This window comes from Carlito syrichta, unplaced genomic scaffold (genome assembly GCF_000164805.1).
Source record: "Carlito syrichta isolate Samal-C Ts95f unplaced genomic scaffold, Tarsius_syrichta-2.0.1 Scaffold314306, whole genome shotgun sequence".
NCBI classification, from domain to species: Eukaryota; Metazoa; Chordata; class Mammalia; order Primates; family Tarsiidae; genus Carlito; species Carlito syrichta.
In genome coordinates, this window is record NW_007258402.1 from 224,892 (window position 1) to 240,934 (window position 16,043).

At 39.6% G+C, this 16,043-nt stretch overlaps 1 protein-coding gene across 2 annotated transcripts; it reads left to right on the top strand.

Moving 5' to 3' along the window:
* Positions 1–1,509: 1,509 nt before the first annotated feature.
* LZTFL1 (leucine zipper transcription factor like 1) lies at positions 1,510–15,723 on the top strand. 2 transcript variants are annotated; one of them, XM_008071391.1, is made up of 10 exons: positions 1,510–1,699; positions 5,214–5,338; positions 6,221–6,415; positions 7,905–7,965; positions 9,086–9,157; positions 11,002–11,067; positions 11,155–11,232; positions 13,185–13,361; positions 14,129–14,232; positions 15,251–15,723. In XM_008071391.1, exons 1-10 carry the CDS (start codon positions 1,697–1,699, stop codon positions 15,267–15,269), a joined length of 900 nt encoding a protein of 299 aa, XP_008069582.1. In that variant the 5' UTR covers positions 1,510–1,696; the 3' UTR covers positions 15,270–15,723. The 2 variants fall into 2 exon arrangements, with proteins under 2 accessions (XP_008069582.1, XP_008069583.1); XM_008071392.1 differs by lacking the exon at positions 11,002–11,067.
* Positions 15,724–16,043: the final 320 nt, after the last annotated feature.

Consider the following 16,043-nt stretch of genomic DNA (forward strand, 5'->3'; position numbering starts at 1 on the left):
TTGGTATGGGAGAGTCCAGATTAAAATAGAATTTAAAATTAAAATAACTAGCCGATGCAGTTTTGCAGAAGGACTTTAAAAATCCCCAAGCCACAAACATCTTCATAAATGTAACATTTGCATTACACACCCACTCCTTTGGTTCCCCTGAATTAATAACACATAGCAAAGCAAGTTTACCTGTGAGAAAAGTTTTTTCGGCAATGCAAACTGATGAAAAACTTTATTTACTTACCTACAAAAAAAAAGGTTTTAGTGAAATTCCTTATTTATCTTGCACCCCTAACACTTAGTGAAGTGACCTTCTCACTATGAGAACACAATGAATGTCTACTGAAGTAAGAAAGAACCAAATATTCTAAGGATTTACTACTGGTGTGGAATTTACTATTTAATGCCATAGCAGGCGCCAAATAATGGCAACCATTGTTATCAATTTCGACACTCATTGAACAGAAATGTGAGAAGTGGTATAGTAAAGCGAAAATTCAACTGAGCTTGGAGGGGATCGTTATGCAGGGTTGACAGAATCTGCCCGTTATGGACCTTGTAAGAAGAGAGAGACTGTGCCCAGGTGCCATTGCAGGGGCCAAGAGTAGGGAGCCTGACCATAGCCAAGTCAGAGCCTCCAGACCATTCTTCTATGCTTTGGAGTGCTCCAGGTCAAACACAGGAGAGCCCTGTTTACTGCTCCCAGGCTTGCAATCCTTCTGTGGTCAACTGCCTGCACATCCGCTCCAGGTCACATGAGAAGGACTCTGAGCCACTGGTATCTGCAACGATCTATCTCGCTCTACACTTTTGTCCTTACTAGGACGGTGTTTCTTAATAGTTGTCCGTGCTCATTCCTGAAACGTCGTTTAAAAAGTGCAGATTCCAAGGACCCAAGCTGGACTTCATGAATCAGGATTTCCGGGGAATTTGTTCTCAGCATAACGAAATTTTTTTAATTCACTACTCCTTGAAAAAGCCAATGCTTTTTGGATTTTTTAAATGGAAAAAGGTGCTAGAGACTTTTACCAGGAATATACAAGAAAAATAATAATAGTAATAATAATGGGCAGAGTAGGGAGAGGCAGGGGTCGTTGGGAGCGCCATCTAAAAACGTGGAAGCACTGGTGTCATTCGCCTGTCTCAGCCACGTTGACGCTCAGGTAGGACCCCTGAAGAAAAAAATAGATTTGGGGCGCGCCCGCCCGACGCGCCAGGAGACTTTTGAATGATGTGAAACTGGCCCTCAGGGCCACCTCCCATGAGGGTTCCTAAACCGCAGGAAAGGGCGGGACATGACCCTCCCAACCATCCAGACACGAAAGTCCCGTAGCGCGCAAGCGCGTTGGCGGTCCTAGGCAACTCCCCCACACTCCCGTTACCATTGGCAACGGCACTTGGCTCCCAAAGCTAACGTGACACAAAAAGGTGGGACTTCCGGCTTTAGAAGCCAATGCGCACGCGGCGACCGACAGGTCATACGGTACTTCCTGTCGTGTGATCCTGAGAGCCAATGAAAGTGCATAACTGCAGACCACGTGCCTCCGTTCCCATTAGCAACCAGAGGCTTCTAAACCACCTACGCTCCCTCCGCATCTTCTGCGGTCCAACCGTCCTCGGTGATTCCAGGCTTGGCGAGTCTTTGCCTGACCTCTCTGGCTCCTTTAGACTACCGACTCCTGTCTGCTGCCTACCGCCTGCCGCCATGGTGAGTAACCGGTCCGCTAGCGCCGCACCGCGCCCGGGAGAGAGCAACGGCCAGGGCTGCAGACGCGGAGCGGGTGGGCCCGGATTGATGGCGTGTGGGTTGAGTCGCGCTCCTCAGCCTCTCGGAGGAAGGAGGCTGCGCCGGGCGCGGGAGGTTCGATTAACTTCGGCCCCAGCCCCTCCGGGATAATCCTCGGTGAAACCTTCTCCTGGCCGCCGCGCTCAGCCGCGTCTCTTCGTTTCTTGTTCCTGCCTTGGGATGGCCGAGCCAAGTCACAACTCGCAGGTGGCGGGTGAAGAGAGCCAGAGGGAACCGCTGCCGGCCAAGGCTCAGGCTAGGTTCTCTATTTCAAGAAGCTCTGAGTTTTTCACACGTACACGCATGAACTCGCGCGCGCGCGCACCTCTTTGGCTACGTAAAAAATTACGTGCTAACCAGCTGAGAAAGGAGAACAAACCCTGCTTTCTGTGTGAACTTGACTGAATCCAACTTTCTGATATGGAAACGACATTGAGAATCCAAGCACCCCATTTTACAGCTGAGGAAATTTGGGTGACATTTCTTTTGTTTTAGCCTGCTTAAAGAAGACCACTAATTCCTCCAGCGGATATAGTTGCCAACTTAAATACCAGTCATGCTTAGAATAATGCACAGTACTTAAGTGATCAGAAAAAGGGATGAAACCAGGATTGAGAACGCCACTTAAAAAGGCTACTGAAGTCCCTCAGCAACCAGAATTCCTATTTAGCCCAAACTGTGTTGCAAGTATCATCTGGGAGCGGAGAATACAACTGTGAACATAACAGACCGTTCCCTACCCTTTTTGAGTTTAGAGCCTGCCCCATTCATTCTCTTGATTTCTCTAAAATATCGCAAGAATCAGTTGAAAAAATAGTACAAAAATTGATATTTGTTCCTGTTCTATCTTCTGTCATTACTTTGTATCAATTTATCAAATTTTTGTCAGCAACTGAAGCTATGGAGTCAGGCTTAGGTTCTTTATTAGTAAATTGCAGACAACTACACTAGAGTTGTTAAAACGATAATTGAGATAATGCATATAAAATAAATAGCACAGTACCTGCTAAAACATTAAGTACTCAATATATGATAGCTTTTATTAGAGTGCACTCATTTTATCATTACAGTTTCTTCCTTGTACTTCTCTCAGTAAATTATATATGGGCTTGTTGGCATGGTCAGGAATAGGGAACCATTTCTGGTACTTTACCCTTTCCTCTTCTACCTCCTTCTCCTCCACACACACTTTATGGTTCAATTTCAAGACACTAGCTTGGCAGTGCTCTGGTGGAATTTCTTGGCATATACTTTCAGCTGTTTTCTAAATTTTAATAGAATATTTCTGCAACAAAATTCAAACAAATTCTGACTTCCCCATTGGAATAATTCTCATTGTTTCTAAACATTTTAGAGCTGATTATCATATCTACCTCTCATTTAGCAGATGGCAAAACTAATGCCAGTGAGGTTTAGGTGACTTGGTAACAGTCACACAGGTGGATAGTTTCATAGCTAGACTTAAACCTGGTAAACCAGGTTTTGAATTCAGTCCTTTGTCTACTTATACACACATCAACCTATTTCATCTCCTTTCTAATGGCCTATATACACGTAGTGTACAACGGAAGCAAAGGTTTGTGGATAGCCATTTCCTAGGCTCTTTTCCCTGTTGAACTCAGCTGTCCATTTCTGCCCTCCTTCTTTACTGCTATCCATTTTAAAGGAACTTTTCTGTCCTTTATCCTCCTCAGTTTGAGTACTTTTTCCTTCTTGATCCTAGAACAGTCTTATCTCTCCTTAACAAAAGAGAAAGGAATTAGCAGATAGGAATCGCCCTCCTGCTCTGCACAAGGCACTATGCTAAGTGTTGTGTGGTATAAGAAATGATTCATTTCTGTTCTCGCTCATATAGTGGACCTTGAATATCCAGTGTAATACTATAAGAAAATGACTGACAGTGGTGGGAAACTATGGGGGTGGGAGGGGAAGGGAGATGGGATTAATGGTAAATATCTGTCTGGGGACGGGGAGACACCTCTTATCAACAAGGGTGCCTGAACGGAGCATATTTGTATACCTAACCCTTAACTATACCCCACAATATCATTTAAAAAATTGATTAAAATTTTAAAAAGAGAAAAGAAAGAAAGAAATTATTCATTCCTTCACAGAGTTTGCAATCTAGTTAAAAGAGCAACATCTGGGGGGAAAATGACTAATAGTGTAAGGTAGTAATCAGTCCGTGCTGGTGTCCAAGAAGTTGCAGAGATGACACATGCTAGTTTTGGAGGAAGGCATAGCTCTGTAGTTACTGAAGATATATTGGGAGGTGTCAAAGAGTGCATAAAACAGATTAGGCCTTGGAGGGTGAGTAAGAATACAGCGATGTGGCAGAGTGTGTGTGTACTACCTGGAGAAAGCCAATTTTATATATGTCTTCTCACCTCTGCATTCAGCAACATTATATTGAAGCCTTGAAATCAGCCACGGTGGAAGTATTTACACCATGGAAATCAGCAAGGGCTACAAATCAGGACCTCCCTACCTGTAGAGCCAACTGTTAAACATTTACCAGCATACCACTGGATAGGATTTCAGATGTCTGGAGAGAAACTTTTAGGGTCAGGGTAGCATGAGTAAAAGTCAAGGCAGGAGATTTAAGTTATGCTTCAGGTCTGATGAGCAGACTATTGTGGTGAAAGTAGAGTATTCATATAATAGAATTCTGGGAAACAGGATTAGAGAAAGTTTGGAAAGTTTTGAGGGGTAAAGAGTGTGAATGTAATACTATAGACAGTGAATAACTGAGAATATGTATTTGTGGTTTATTTTAGCAAGTTGTGACATTGTTTTGAGATTTCCAAATTGTGAGATATACTTGCCTGTACTGATGTGACTGTAAGAAGTAATACTGTCTCTAAGTGTTCAGTTGTTATTTTAACTGCCTGGGAAATTTGTCTTGTTAGTCACAACTCAGGTGCATATGCAGCTATAACATATTGCATTTGAGACTTTAAAGGTTTCCGTCTCTCTCCCCTTCTACTCTTGCTATCTCCAGTCTGTCCTCCAGACCTTAAAGGCATAGGCTACTCAAACCGCTTTGTAAAGCTCATCAGTAATTTAATTACAAATCCAACTCACATTACTGATGCTTTGCTCTTCGTAGCTGACCTGCTCTACTCTTTGGCTGTTAGCCCTTCCTCCTTGCTTGCCTCTTAAATATCTATCAAGCTCTTAACTGGTTTAAAGTAAAGACCAGTTAGTGGCTCTTTCCAAACTAAATAAACTTTTTAAAGCTGTATTTGATGGAGTAAGATTAAGTTGCTGTAATAGAGTTGCTAGTTTTTTCTGTACGGTTAAGTGACTTAAAGAATACATAACTTTGTCTCTCACTAAACAGCAGTCTTTACTACAGGATAGCTTGTATATTTTCATTGTGGTTCTTCCATCAGTTTCTCAAGACTAACAATTAAATTACTTCTTTCTTTTTCAGGCAGAGTTGGGCCTAAATGAGCACCATCAAAATGAAGTTATTAATTATATGCGTTTTGCTCGTTCAAAGAGAGGCTTGAGACTCAAAACTGTAGATTCTTGCTTCCAAGACCTCAAGGAGAGCAGGTATGCGAGAACTCCAAGGAAACCAAATAGCAATGTGGAGGCTTTCTGTATGGGATGCCATAGCAGAGGCCATATAAACTGTCTCTGGGATTATCATGATCAGTTATTCACTGAGAGCAGCTACACTAAGCCTTGTGAATATATGAAACTCAAGAAATGGTATTGTAGTGGAAGCAATGAATCTGTTATCAGACATACACGTGATGATAATTATGGGATGACAGATCTTCAGAAGGGCAGTCAGGAAATCATGAAGGGCTTGTGGATTAATGATTGGCTCGTTGTATTAAAGATTCCAGAACTTTAATTACTTGAGTTACTAATTAAAAGAGTAGGACCCTAAGGTATGGCAATTAGCAAGAAAACACCGTGTGGTTCATATTGGAGAATTAGGGGAGAGGAAAACAGTAGGAAACCATAAAAAACTTACTGACCAGTACCAAAATTGTTAATTGATTTGTAGCAAGAGATAATAGTTTTGGTTGGACCACAGTTGATTTGTAACAAGAGGTGAATTTTAAGTCAGACATAAGTGAAAAAGACTTCCAAGTGATCTCCAACTGCCATAAGCCAGGAACAACTCAACAGTAGAGGCCATCAGCCTTAGACCATTTTCTGTTCAACCCATCAAAACAATCTGGTACTGGTCTCAACCCCCAGCAGATGAAAGCATCAGTGTAATTGGTGAAAACATGTTTTAGTAAATCTCTTGAAAGGTAGAGGTAACTTGCCCATGGTCACAGATCTCTTGTTCCCAGAGAGATTTTCACTATAATCTTTTAATCCCATAGATGACATGAACGTGAGTTTCTTAATTTTGTTGTATTTTGTAAATTGTTTTTGTTGTTTATCCGGAAGTTATGGATAACGGTTGTTTTTCAGGCTGGTAGAGGAAACCTTTACCATAGATGAGGTGTCTGAAGTCCTGAATGGTTTGCAGGCTGTTGTTCACAGTGAGGTAGAGTCTGAGCTCATCAACACTGCCTACACCAATGTGTTACTTCTGCGGCAGCTGTTTGCACAAGCTGAGAAGTGGTACCTTAAGCTACAGACAGACATCTCTGAGCTTGAAAACAGGTAATAAAACTTGTACCTATAACTGATAGTAGCAGCCCAAGCATAATTTTAAAAGCTAGTGAAAGTCTTGCTGCTGCTGCTTTTCTTGGAGCTGGTGTATGAGAAAATTTGATTAGGGTAGCAGCAAAGCATAGAGTCACTGAGTGATCTCTTAGTACCACTCCAAGCCCTTGTAAAAGTTATCTGTTTCTCCTGTTCCTAGGTTTTACAAAGGTCACTGAGATTTTTCAGGCTGTTATTAATTATTCCTTGTGACATCTTTGTTAACTTGATCAGTATTACAATTAGTCTCTATAGACAGGTCAACCAAGAAAGATTATAAAATATTGGAAAAATTAATTCAAATATAATAAATACCATGAATTCAGACTAGTAGCATTGGAAGTTTATTTCTAGATAGTTGCATTTAAAATTATATACTGCCAAGCATGGTGGCTCAAGCTTGTAATCTCAGCACTTTGGGAGGCAGAAGTGAGAGAGTTGCCTGAACTCAGGGATTCGAGACCAGCCTGGGCAACTTGGTAAGACTGCGTCTCTACAATAAATCAAAAAATTAGCCAGCTATGGTGGCACACACTTATAGTTCCAGCTACTTGAAAGGCTGAGGCAGAAGGATCGCCTGAGTCCAGCAGGTTGAGGCTGTGGTGACCATGAGCATGCCACTGCACCAGCCTGGGTGACAGAGTGAGACTCTGACTCAAAATAAAAAAATAAAATATATACTTATATTTAAAATAAGAACTATAAGATAGTAAAAACTTTCTAATCTGATCAGTATCAAAGAGCTCATTAATTCTAAAAATATGGCAAAATCTATGACATTAAGAAAGGGAATGCAGAAATCAGAAAGGACTGACCGCCAAGCTTTGTGAACTGCCCTCCTAGCACAGTTGCAGCACATTGGCTCACGGACAGAGTGGTGAACAGTGCTGAGGACAGCCTATGGGCAGGGAAGGAAAAGCATTTAATTTCTGCAGCTGTCACTAGGTGACTGGTGAGAAAACTCTGAGAAGCTGACGTCTTAAGAAGCCGAGAAGAGTAGTCACTGCCATTCTCTCTGTAAGCACGTGTCATCAGCTTTCATTCACCATAGCAAATCACCAGGTGGCTCACCCCACACTGTCTTTCCTGGGAATATGCAATGGTCTTTTTCAGAGGATATTGTGGACTAATCTCATAGTGCCTCAGAAATACAGAGTTGACTACAAATGTCACCATATTTTTTCAACATTGTGGTTTATTTCTAGTAATATATATCGTACACCTGGTAGGTATAAAATACTATGTGCTGTGGGCAATTACATTTGAGTCCATGTGGTTTGGATCCCAGCCGTTTGTAACTAAATGTCATTTTTGCTGTGGTGGAGTTGTGGCCATTTTCCTCTGTTCTCTCTGACATGTAATAGCTCGATGCCAGTGATTTTATTCTTGTAAGTGATAGATATCTATTTTAAATGCATACGTTTTTATATTTGCTTTTATCTTCAAGAGAATTATTAGAACAAGTTGCAGAATTTGAAAAAGCAGAGATTACATCTTCAAATAAAAAGGTAATTTTTTGGTCATTCTAAATCCATATCTTCATAGTCAGTATTTAAAGCCCTTAAGTCATTCAAAGCTTTCAGAGGTCAAAGTGAGAACTCTTAAGGAAAAGCACTCAGTTCAAGAGTAGAATTCAAAAATTGTCTCAGATTTTCAGGCAAATGAAGAAAAGTTTTGAAAGTAAATATAAAAAGTTGTTTTTTCTGTTACGTCCTACACAGAAACACAGTCTCTGCAATCCAGTCTCATCCCCACTGTATAACCTCTTTACTCAAATGCTATAGAGCATAGACTTTGGGATCAGCCAGCGCTGGATATACATACTGACTCTTTCATACCCCGGACCTTGTGTGACCTTCAGCAGGTCTCCTGAGCCTCATTTTACTCATCTGTCAAGTGGAAACAATACTAGTAGTTACCTACTTCTCCTTCTAATCATTCTCATAACTCTCAATGACCATTTCCCATTCCACATTATAGATACATCATCAATATTCCCTGTTGCTGGAAAGTTAAACATTGCTGAAATAAATCCATGTATATATACATGTTAAACATTTTTCAGTTAATTCTTTGGGACATATTTCTAGTTAAAAAATTTCTGAGTCAGAGGGCATGGATCCTTTGTTTTTAATACTTATTGCTAAACTGCCCAAATATTTGTGCCAAGTTACTCTTCATCTATAGTATACTTGCCTAAATCTTCATCAGTAGTATAGTCTTTCACAGAGTCTAAGGTTCAAGTAGAAATCTCTGTTTCACCTCCCACAGGTTAAAATCCTAATCCCTAGATGTTAGGATCTGTATCAGATCAGGCTCTGAGCTCCTTCCTTTCCCCCCTTCTTCCCTTGTTTCCTGTCCATCTGTATTTTCTTTTAAAGATGTAGACAAATGGGTTTCATTTTTATCTCTAACATATATCGGGCACAGTGGGCCAGGCACATTGTAGGCACTGCTGGAACATAGACATAACAGAGAATGAAACCAACAAAAATCCCCACACTGGAATTGACATGCCAGTGGATATTATTACATACAGTGTATTCTATTTAGAAAGTGCAAGTGTTCAATGACTATATATGCTTTATTCTATAGTGATTTCAGTTTGGTTTCTTTATTTTATTTCAGCCCATCATAGATCTCACAAAGCCAAAACTTGTTCCACTTAATGAAGGTGGAACAGCAGAACTCCTAAATAAGGTAATGTCATCATTTTGAGAAATGGAAAACCTTTCATTCTGTCCTCTCATTACCTGAACAACTTTATGGTAGAGAAACAGGTGGAAGACTAATTCAGACTTTGGTCCACTAAGGGTAATTAGTCCATTACAGTAGTTTTACTTGATGGTATCCAGTGGGCCAAAAGAGGGCATGCTTCTGTAGGAGCCTGAAGCAGCTTTTTTTTTTTTTTTTGAGTTGGACTCTCACTCTGTCGCCCAGACTGGAGTGCAGTGGCCGCTCCCAGCCACCGCAGCCTCGACCTGCTGGGCTCCAGCGATCCTTCCACCTCAGCCTTCCAAGTAGCTGGAACTACAGGCGTGCATTACCACGCCCGGCTCATTTTTTGATTTATTGTAGAGATGAGGTCTCACCAAGTTGCCCAGGTGGGTCTTGAACCCACAGGCTCAGGCAGTCCACTCACCTCAGCCTCCCAAAGGCACGGGATTACAGGCTGAGCCACCGAGCCCGGCTGAAGCAGCTCTTGATAACACCTTTTCATGGTAAAATGAATAGTGCGAACTTTTGAACAGTGTTTATTGATGAACATGTGAAGCTTATAATCTGTGATAATAGGGAAGGGGTTTGTTATTTGGGTTTTTTTAAGACGTTAGCAAAAAATTATTTATCAGCACAGGTTGAATAGCCCTTATCCAAAATGCTTGGAGCCAGAAGTGTTTTGAATTTTAGAATATTTGCTTTCTGCATACCTAGTGGAGCATCCCAGATTCAAAAATCCGAAACCCAGAAAACTCCAATGAGCAGTTCCTTTTAGCGTTATGTCAGTACTCAGAGAGTTTCAGATTTTGAAGCCTTTTGGATTTGGGATGCTCAACCTATATACAAATAAATATTTTTCATGACTCTTGTGTTCTCAACATTTTGCTAGATGTTGTTAGAGATAAAAAGCAGTGTAGGCAGCAGACACTCTTGCTGCTGTCCTGCCCGATGTGCCCTTCACAATGTTATCTTCTCTTTAACAAATCTACCTTTCTTAATTCAAAAAACAATTTTTAAAAAAGCAGTGTAACACTTGTTCCCTTGTTTCCTTGTTCTCAAAAATGTAATCGTTTCATTGGGAAGGTAGAATCTCCTATCTCTGTTTCTGCAACGTATTCTCCCGAATACGTTCCTGTATGCTACAGGCATCACAGGGTAGCAGAGAAGACACAGCTCCATGTGGATGAGAGTAGATGAGAGCAGGCTCTTGGGTGGTGATGCCTGATTAAACTGTCAGAAGGAAGAGAAGGGGGCATGTTGGGCAGAAGAACGGAGGCAGTGATCAGAGGCAGACAGGAGGCTGGCACGATGTCAAACAGCACAGTGCTCTCTGACTAGGCTGATGTGTGTGTCAGAGATTAGTAAGAAAGACAGGACTAACAGGTGACTCCTGTGTAGGAACTGGATAAGGACAAAGGCATTTGGCCTCAGCTCAGTCAGACCCAGTTGAGGGCTTGAGCACAGGCTACTGAAATGATGAAGATGGTGTTTTCAGGATAAATGATAGCAGTGTGTGAGAACAGACCTAAGAGTTGCAGGATCAGCTAGGTGAGAGATGGCGGGGAAGGGGGTCTTTGAGAAAAGGCAGAGAACAGGGAGCTGAAGGAGAAAAGGCATGTCTGAGAAACTGAGAGAAAAAGAACTAGAAGTCTTAGAACCAAAGCTACCTCACAGGTTTTGAGGCTGGTAGGTGGGACTACAATTGGGTTATTACCAAAATACCAGTAGTGCATTTTTGAGCTATTATGTAACTTAAACTTAATTTTAAATTTTCAAGTATTTAAGTATTTTGACTAAAATAATAAAACTTGAATTTACCCACAAAGGAAATTTTAAGACTTCAAGAAGAGAATGAGAAATTGAAGTCAAGGTTGAAGACTGTTGAAATACAGGTATCGGAGAAGTTCTTTAACAAAAGTATTGAAAAGAGTCACCTACAGATTAAATACTGAATGTGTTTTGTTTAAACATCATAATAGGCTACAAATGCATTGGATGAGAAGTCAAAACTTGAAAGAGCATTGCAAGATTTACAGCTTGACCAAGGAAATCAAAAGGTGAAAAAAGTTTATGCTATCTTCTTCACATTTTCTGAATAGGGTTATAAAATTGAGTCTTAATTCCTGTTCATTATACCCAAGCCTGGCCACTCCCTGAGATGAATGCCACGTTGTCCTGCCTTGTACATACTTGCCCAGGAAAGGCCAGGTGAGAACCAGTGCCCTTTCCTCTGTCCGTCCTCCAGGGCAGAGAGGCAATGCACAGTTCACATGCCTAAGATGCCCTGGGGTTTCCCTGGCAAACAAGATAGTCCTACATTTATTTTTTTAAGTTTTTCCCCTTTCCATGTTATATTCAATTACAGTGGGGAAAAAAGGAAACGAAGAAAGGAAAAGTTAATTGGATTTGTATTTGGGTTTGATTATGCTGAACATACTTAAGTTTGCCTTTGATGAACGTGACAAAATGGAGGAAACGTACTAGTTACAAATCCTCAGTTCCATCTGTATCTAGCAACGCTGTGAACCACAGTGAAATTCAGTGTTGTAGTTCTTCAGGCTTGTCTGAGTGTGATGACCGAATGTCTCACCACCTGCTGGAAATCATTGCGTGCACACTTCTGTCCCCTGTGGCCTTTCCATTGAGTGTGGATGCTGCAATACAATTTCATGTGAGCAGAACCATCTGGGTGAATTCTCCATGCAACATTGGCTTTTCTAGTGATTGTGCTGTCATTATAAATGTATGCCAAACAATTCCAAATCTACTTTGCTAGATTTTTACTAAACTTTTTCTTTTAAAATTTCAAACATGCACAAAAGTAGAGAGAATAGTATAATGAACCCCATGTACTCATTACCACTCATCAATGCATGACTGTTCTGGTAATCTGTTCCTCTACTTCCTTCTTCCCTCTCTCCCCAGGCTTTTCTGAAGCAAATCTCAGACATTGCATCATTTCATCTGTAGATATTTTTTAAACAGAAAGATACTTCTTTTATGGTTAATAAAAAAAAGGAAAATATATATGATTTTTAACTATTATATGCGAAGGACCATAGATTTATGGAAAAAGAGAGCTGAATGCCCAGAACAGCTTTATAATTTCTCAAAAGTAAAACAATTACAAACATTTTTGAATGATGAATTTGTTTAAAAGCCATTTGGGGCATTGCTCCAATTTTACTTTAAGATTTTAGACACAAAAGCAAAATAGATACATGCCTTTATTAGTTGCAATGAAATAAGCAATGAAATTTTTAAAAAATTTTTTTAAAAGACCAGATTTCAAAAATGAGCAGGGATTTGGTTCTTTTGTTAAAAGTACTTCTTCATATACATATTTAATCCTATCCAGTCAAAAACAAGATTCAGACAGAGAGAAGGTACAGCTGCTTGTATTATGCTGTAGTTGTCAAAGTATACAAAAATGTTTATATCTCCTTAATGTAAAAAACTTGAAATCCTGTACATTTAGAAAACCATATAGTAAGTAATTATTAATTATGTTCTAATAATATTTTCCTATAGAAGCTAAAATATATCAATTAAGGTTTTTGGTATAATTTGTATTACTTTTATTATTTTTTCCATCTATACCATTTTGAAGAAGTCAAAATTCTTTACCAGGATTTTTTTTAACTTGGCTTTTCTATTCACATCTCAGTTGTGGTACACAAGATATTGTCAAATTTAGGATCTCAATCTCTCCTGCTCCTCTTAGACTGGAATGCCAGCAGTTCATAAATTGTACTTTATGTATGTATTTGAAATTCAATGACTCTTAAGTGTCTGCTGTGTGCAGGGCCCCATGTACTGGAGCTGAGGATAGACTGGGTCTGCTGGTCACCCTGAAGGGCTGGCACTTGTCCAGGCGGGCAAGGGAGCCTGGCATGTACACAGAGCACACATCATTTTTTTCTCTCCTATAATGTTGAATCGACATTCTAAAACAGTTATCATTTGGAATGTCAACATGAAATTATGCTCATGTACTTATTTTTCATAGGATTTTATAAAGGCCCAAGACTTGAGTGACTTGGAAAACACAGTTGCTGCTTTAAAGAGTGAATTTCAGAAGACACTTAATGACAAGACAGAAAACCAGAAGTCTCTGGAGGAAAATCTAGCAATAACCAAGCACGACCTGCTCAGAGTTCAGGAGAAACTAAGCCTGGCTGAAAAGGTCAGAAGACCCATTTAAGGGATTTGTCTGTTCATGTCCAATGAACTGATACAGTGTAGAGGATAAATGTGGTAAGATAAACATTGGACAACTGCAAATTCAGATAATTTTTTTTCTCAAGGTATTAGCCAATATATGTTCTAAAAATTGGTCATTTCTGGGTAGTGAGATTCCTCCTCCTTTGTGATAGAGGAAATCTCCTCTCCTTCTGTGGGGTGAAATGCCTCTCCACAGGTGGCTCCTATCATACCCACAACTTCTGCTGCTCTTCTCCTTCCTACAGCCTGCAGAGGGATGGGCGACTTTTCTTCTTTAAAAAGATTTCTATACCTTCTTCATAATTAACATGAAATAAAGATAGAGCTAGATTCTTCATTTAGAGACTCTTAAGAATATGGGAGCTAAAATTTAATTAAACTAAAAACCCTTCTCCTAAAATGCTGACACTGCTTTGGGATTTGGAAAAATATTGCGCTTATTTTACCTGAAAATTAGTTTAATAGTTCAAATATATTTCTCATGTCTAGGGCATAGTATGCTTGTGTTATTTGATAACATTGTACTTGGGGAAATGCTGTTTTATTGGATTCTCATTTGAAATAATATATTTTTAAAGTTTGGATAGTCTTAATTTTATGTAAATGTATTTTGAAGGAAATTAGAAAATAATATAAGTAAAATTTGAGGAAAAAAACTCACTTTTATTACATTTGTTATTTTCTCCTTAACTATTTCTTAGTAATGGACTGACATTTTTCACTAAGCAGGAATTAGAAAAGAAATTTCAACAAACAGCAGCTTACCGAAACATGAAAGAAATTCTTACCAAGAAGAATGACCAAATCAAAGACCTGAGGAAAAGATTGGAAAAGTAAGCCATACTGATCCTGCTTTCAGATTTATCCCCCTGAGCTGATGTTTGTTCTCTGTTAAATCTAAGCTTATGTCCAGATGGGTCAAGCCAGTGGGTAGTTACTCAGTTATGTAGTCCAGAAGCCTTTGTTTGAAGAAAACAAGAGCCTCAGCCCACCAGGGCTTCTGTTCAAGTTTGGTTAGACCTTTTACACTCACACACAACTACAGCACACTCCTCTTAGGGATGGATTCACTTAGCAGGATATCACACAGGAAACACAGCAAGCCAGCAGGGCAGCATGAGGCAGTTCTCGCAGCTGTGCAAGAACTGGTCTCACCGTGCTCTCAAGTGACAGTTTAGGCTGGAGAGAATGAGATTCAGGCAGAAGAGTGCCATAGCCAGCTTGGCTTAGAAGTCCATGCTGTACAGAGGATCAGCAACAGTCACATGATGCCCAGTTAGGGCGTGTCCAGTTACTAAGCTCACCGTACTGAGGGAAACCTAAAGCTGTGGTTCCCACCATGTACTTATTGTTCATTCAGTCCTCCTCATCCAGATATCATCTACTACAGGGTCATTTTTGACATCAGAGGTTTTGCCTGGAAACTCAGTTGACATTTTACCTTTATCAGAGTTCTAGGGGAACAGAGGTAGAAAGTAAATTCAAGATCAAATTTATCCTCAGAGAAGGAAGTTTGTTAACCCTTTACTCACAGAGTCATATCAACTATTGCTGTTAATCTGATTGCAGTAATTATACTAAGCTACCACAGGCCTAAATGTCAAAGATAGAGACTTGGAGTCTTAGCAGTTATGTGGTCCATCTTCCCACCTGATGCAGAAGTCCCCTCTGAGTCACCATCATCATAATACTTTGCATGTATCTGACTTTTACCGTAGCAGTAATTTTAAGTGGAAAATAGAGTGTTACTGGTTTAGTCACTGGACATGCTTCAAGAAAACTCATTTGGTAATGTTGATGACAACAACAACAAAAAGTATCTTGACTTATGCTTTTAATTTATATCTCCAGATATGAACCTGAAGATTGAAAACTGGAAATTTCATCTGGAAGCTGCCACAACATGAACGTATAAGCTGTCTCTCACCTCAGGCATGCATTTGGAAGCATTTTGTCATATCCCTTCTTATTTTTCTAAGATATAGACTTCAGTTCTAATATTTGGAACTAGAGTTCCTATTTCCAGCTCTCTAGTTGAGAACAGAGAAAACCTAGTGATTCTGGCTGGTCGTCCCTCACACCTCTCTACCGAATGCTCGAGAGTCTTAGTTCACATGCGGTGAGAATTCCTTACAGTAAAGAGATTTTTGAAGTGGGAAGAAGAGTCTTATCTTTTTGCATTAGTATATAGAGTATATCTTTTTGATAAATGTTAGAGAAGTTAGTAGTGTCTATACTTGTGTATTACTCGAGTAAAAATAAACAGTGTTATTAAAGATTATTATTACAAATAAATATTCATCTTTTTATTTTTAAAAATGAAATCTTTATTTACTTGATCATTAAAAAATGTATGATTCATTGAAAATATGAATATTGTCTATTATGGGTAGCATTTTTACTAATTGTAAGAAAAATTAATAGTAGTGAACGTAAGGATTCAGTTTACTTCTTGAGTCTACTTTGAATGCTGTTTATTGGAGGAGGTTCAGACACTTTTTGCAGCATGACTTCTCATGAGTCTGTATTACTGATAGAGAAATCAGATCCATCCTGTTCTTCTACAGTTTAGAAAGTATCTGGACTCAGAATAAATGTAATCTTTATACTCTTAAATTACATGCTTAATAAGAACACTTTTTTA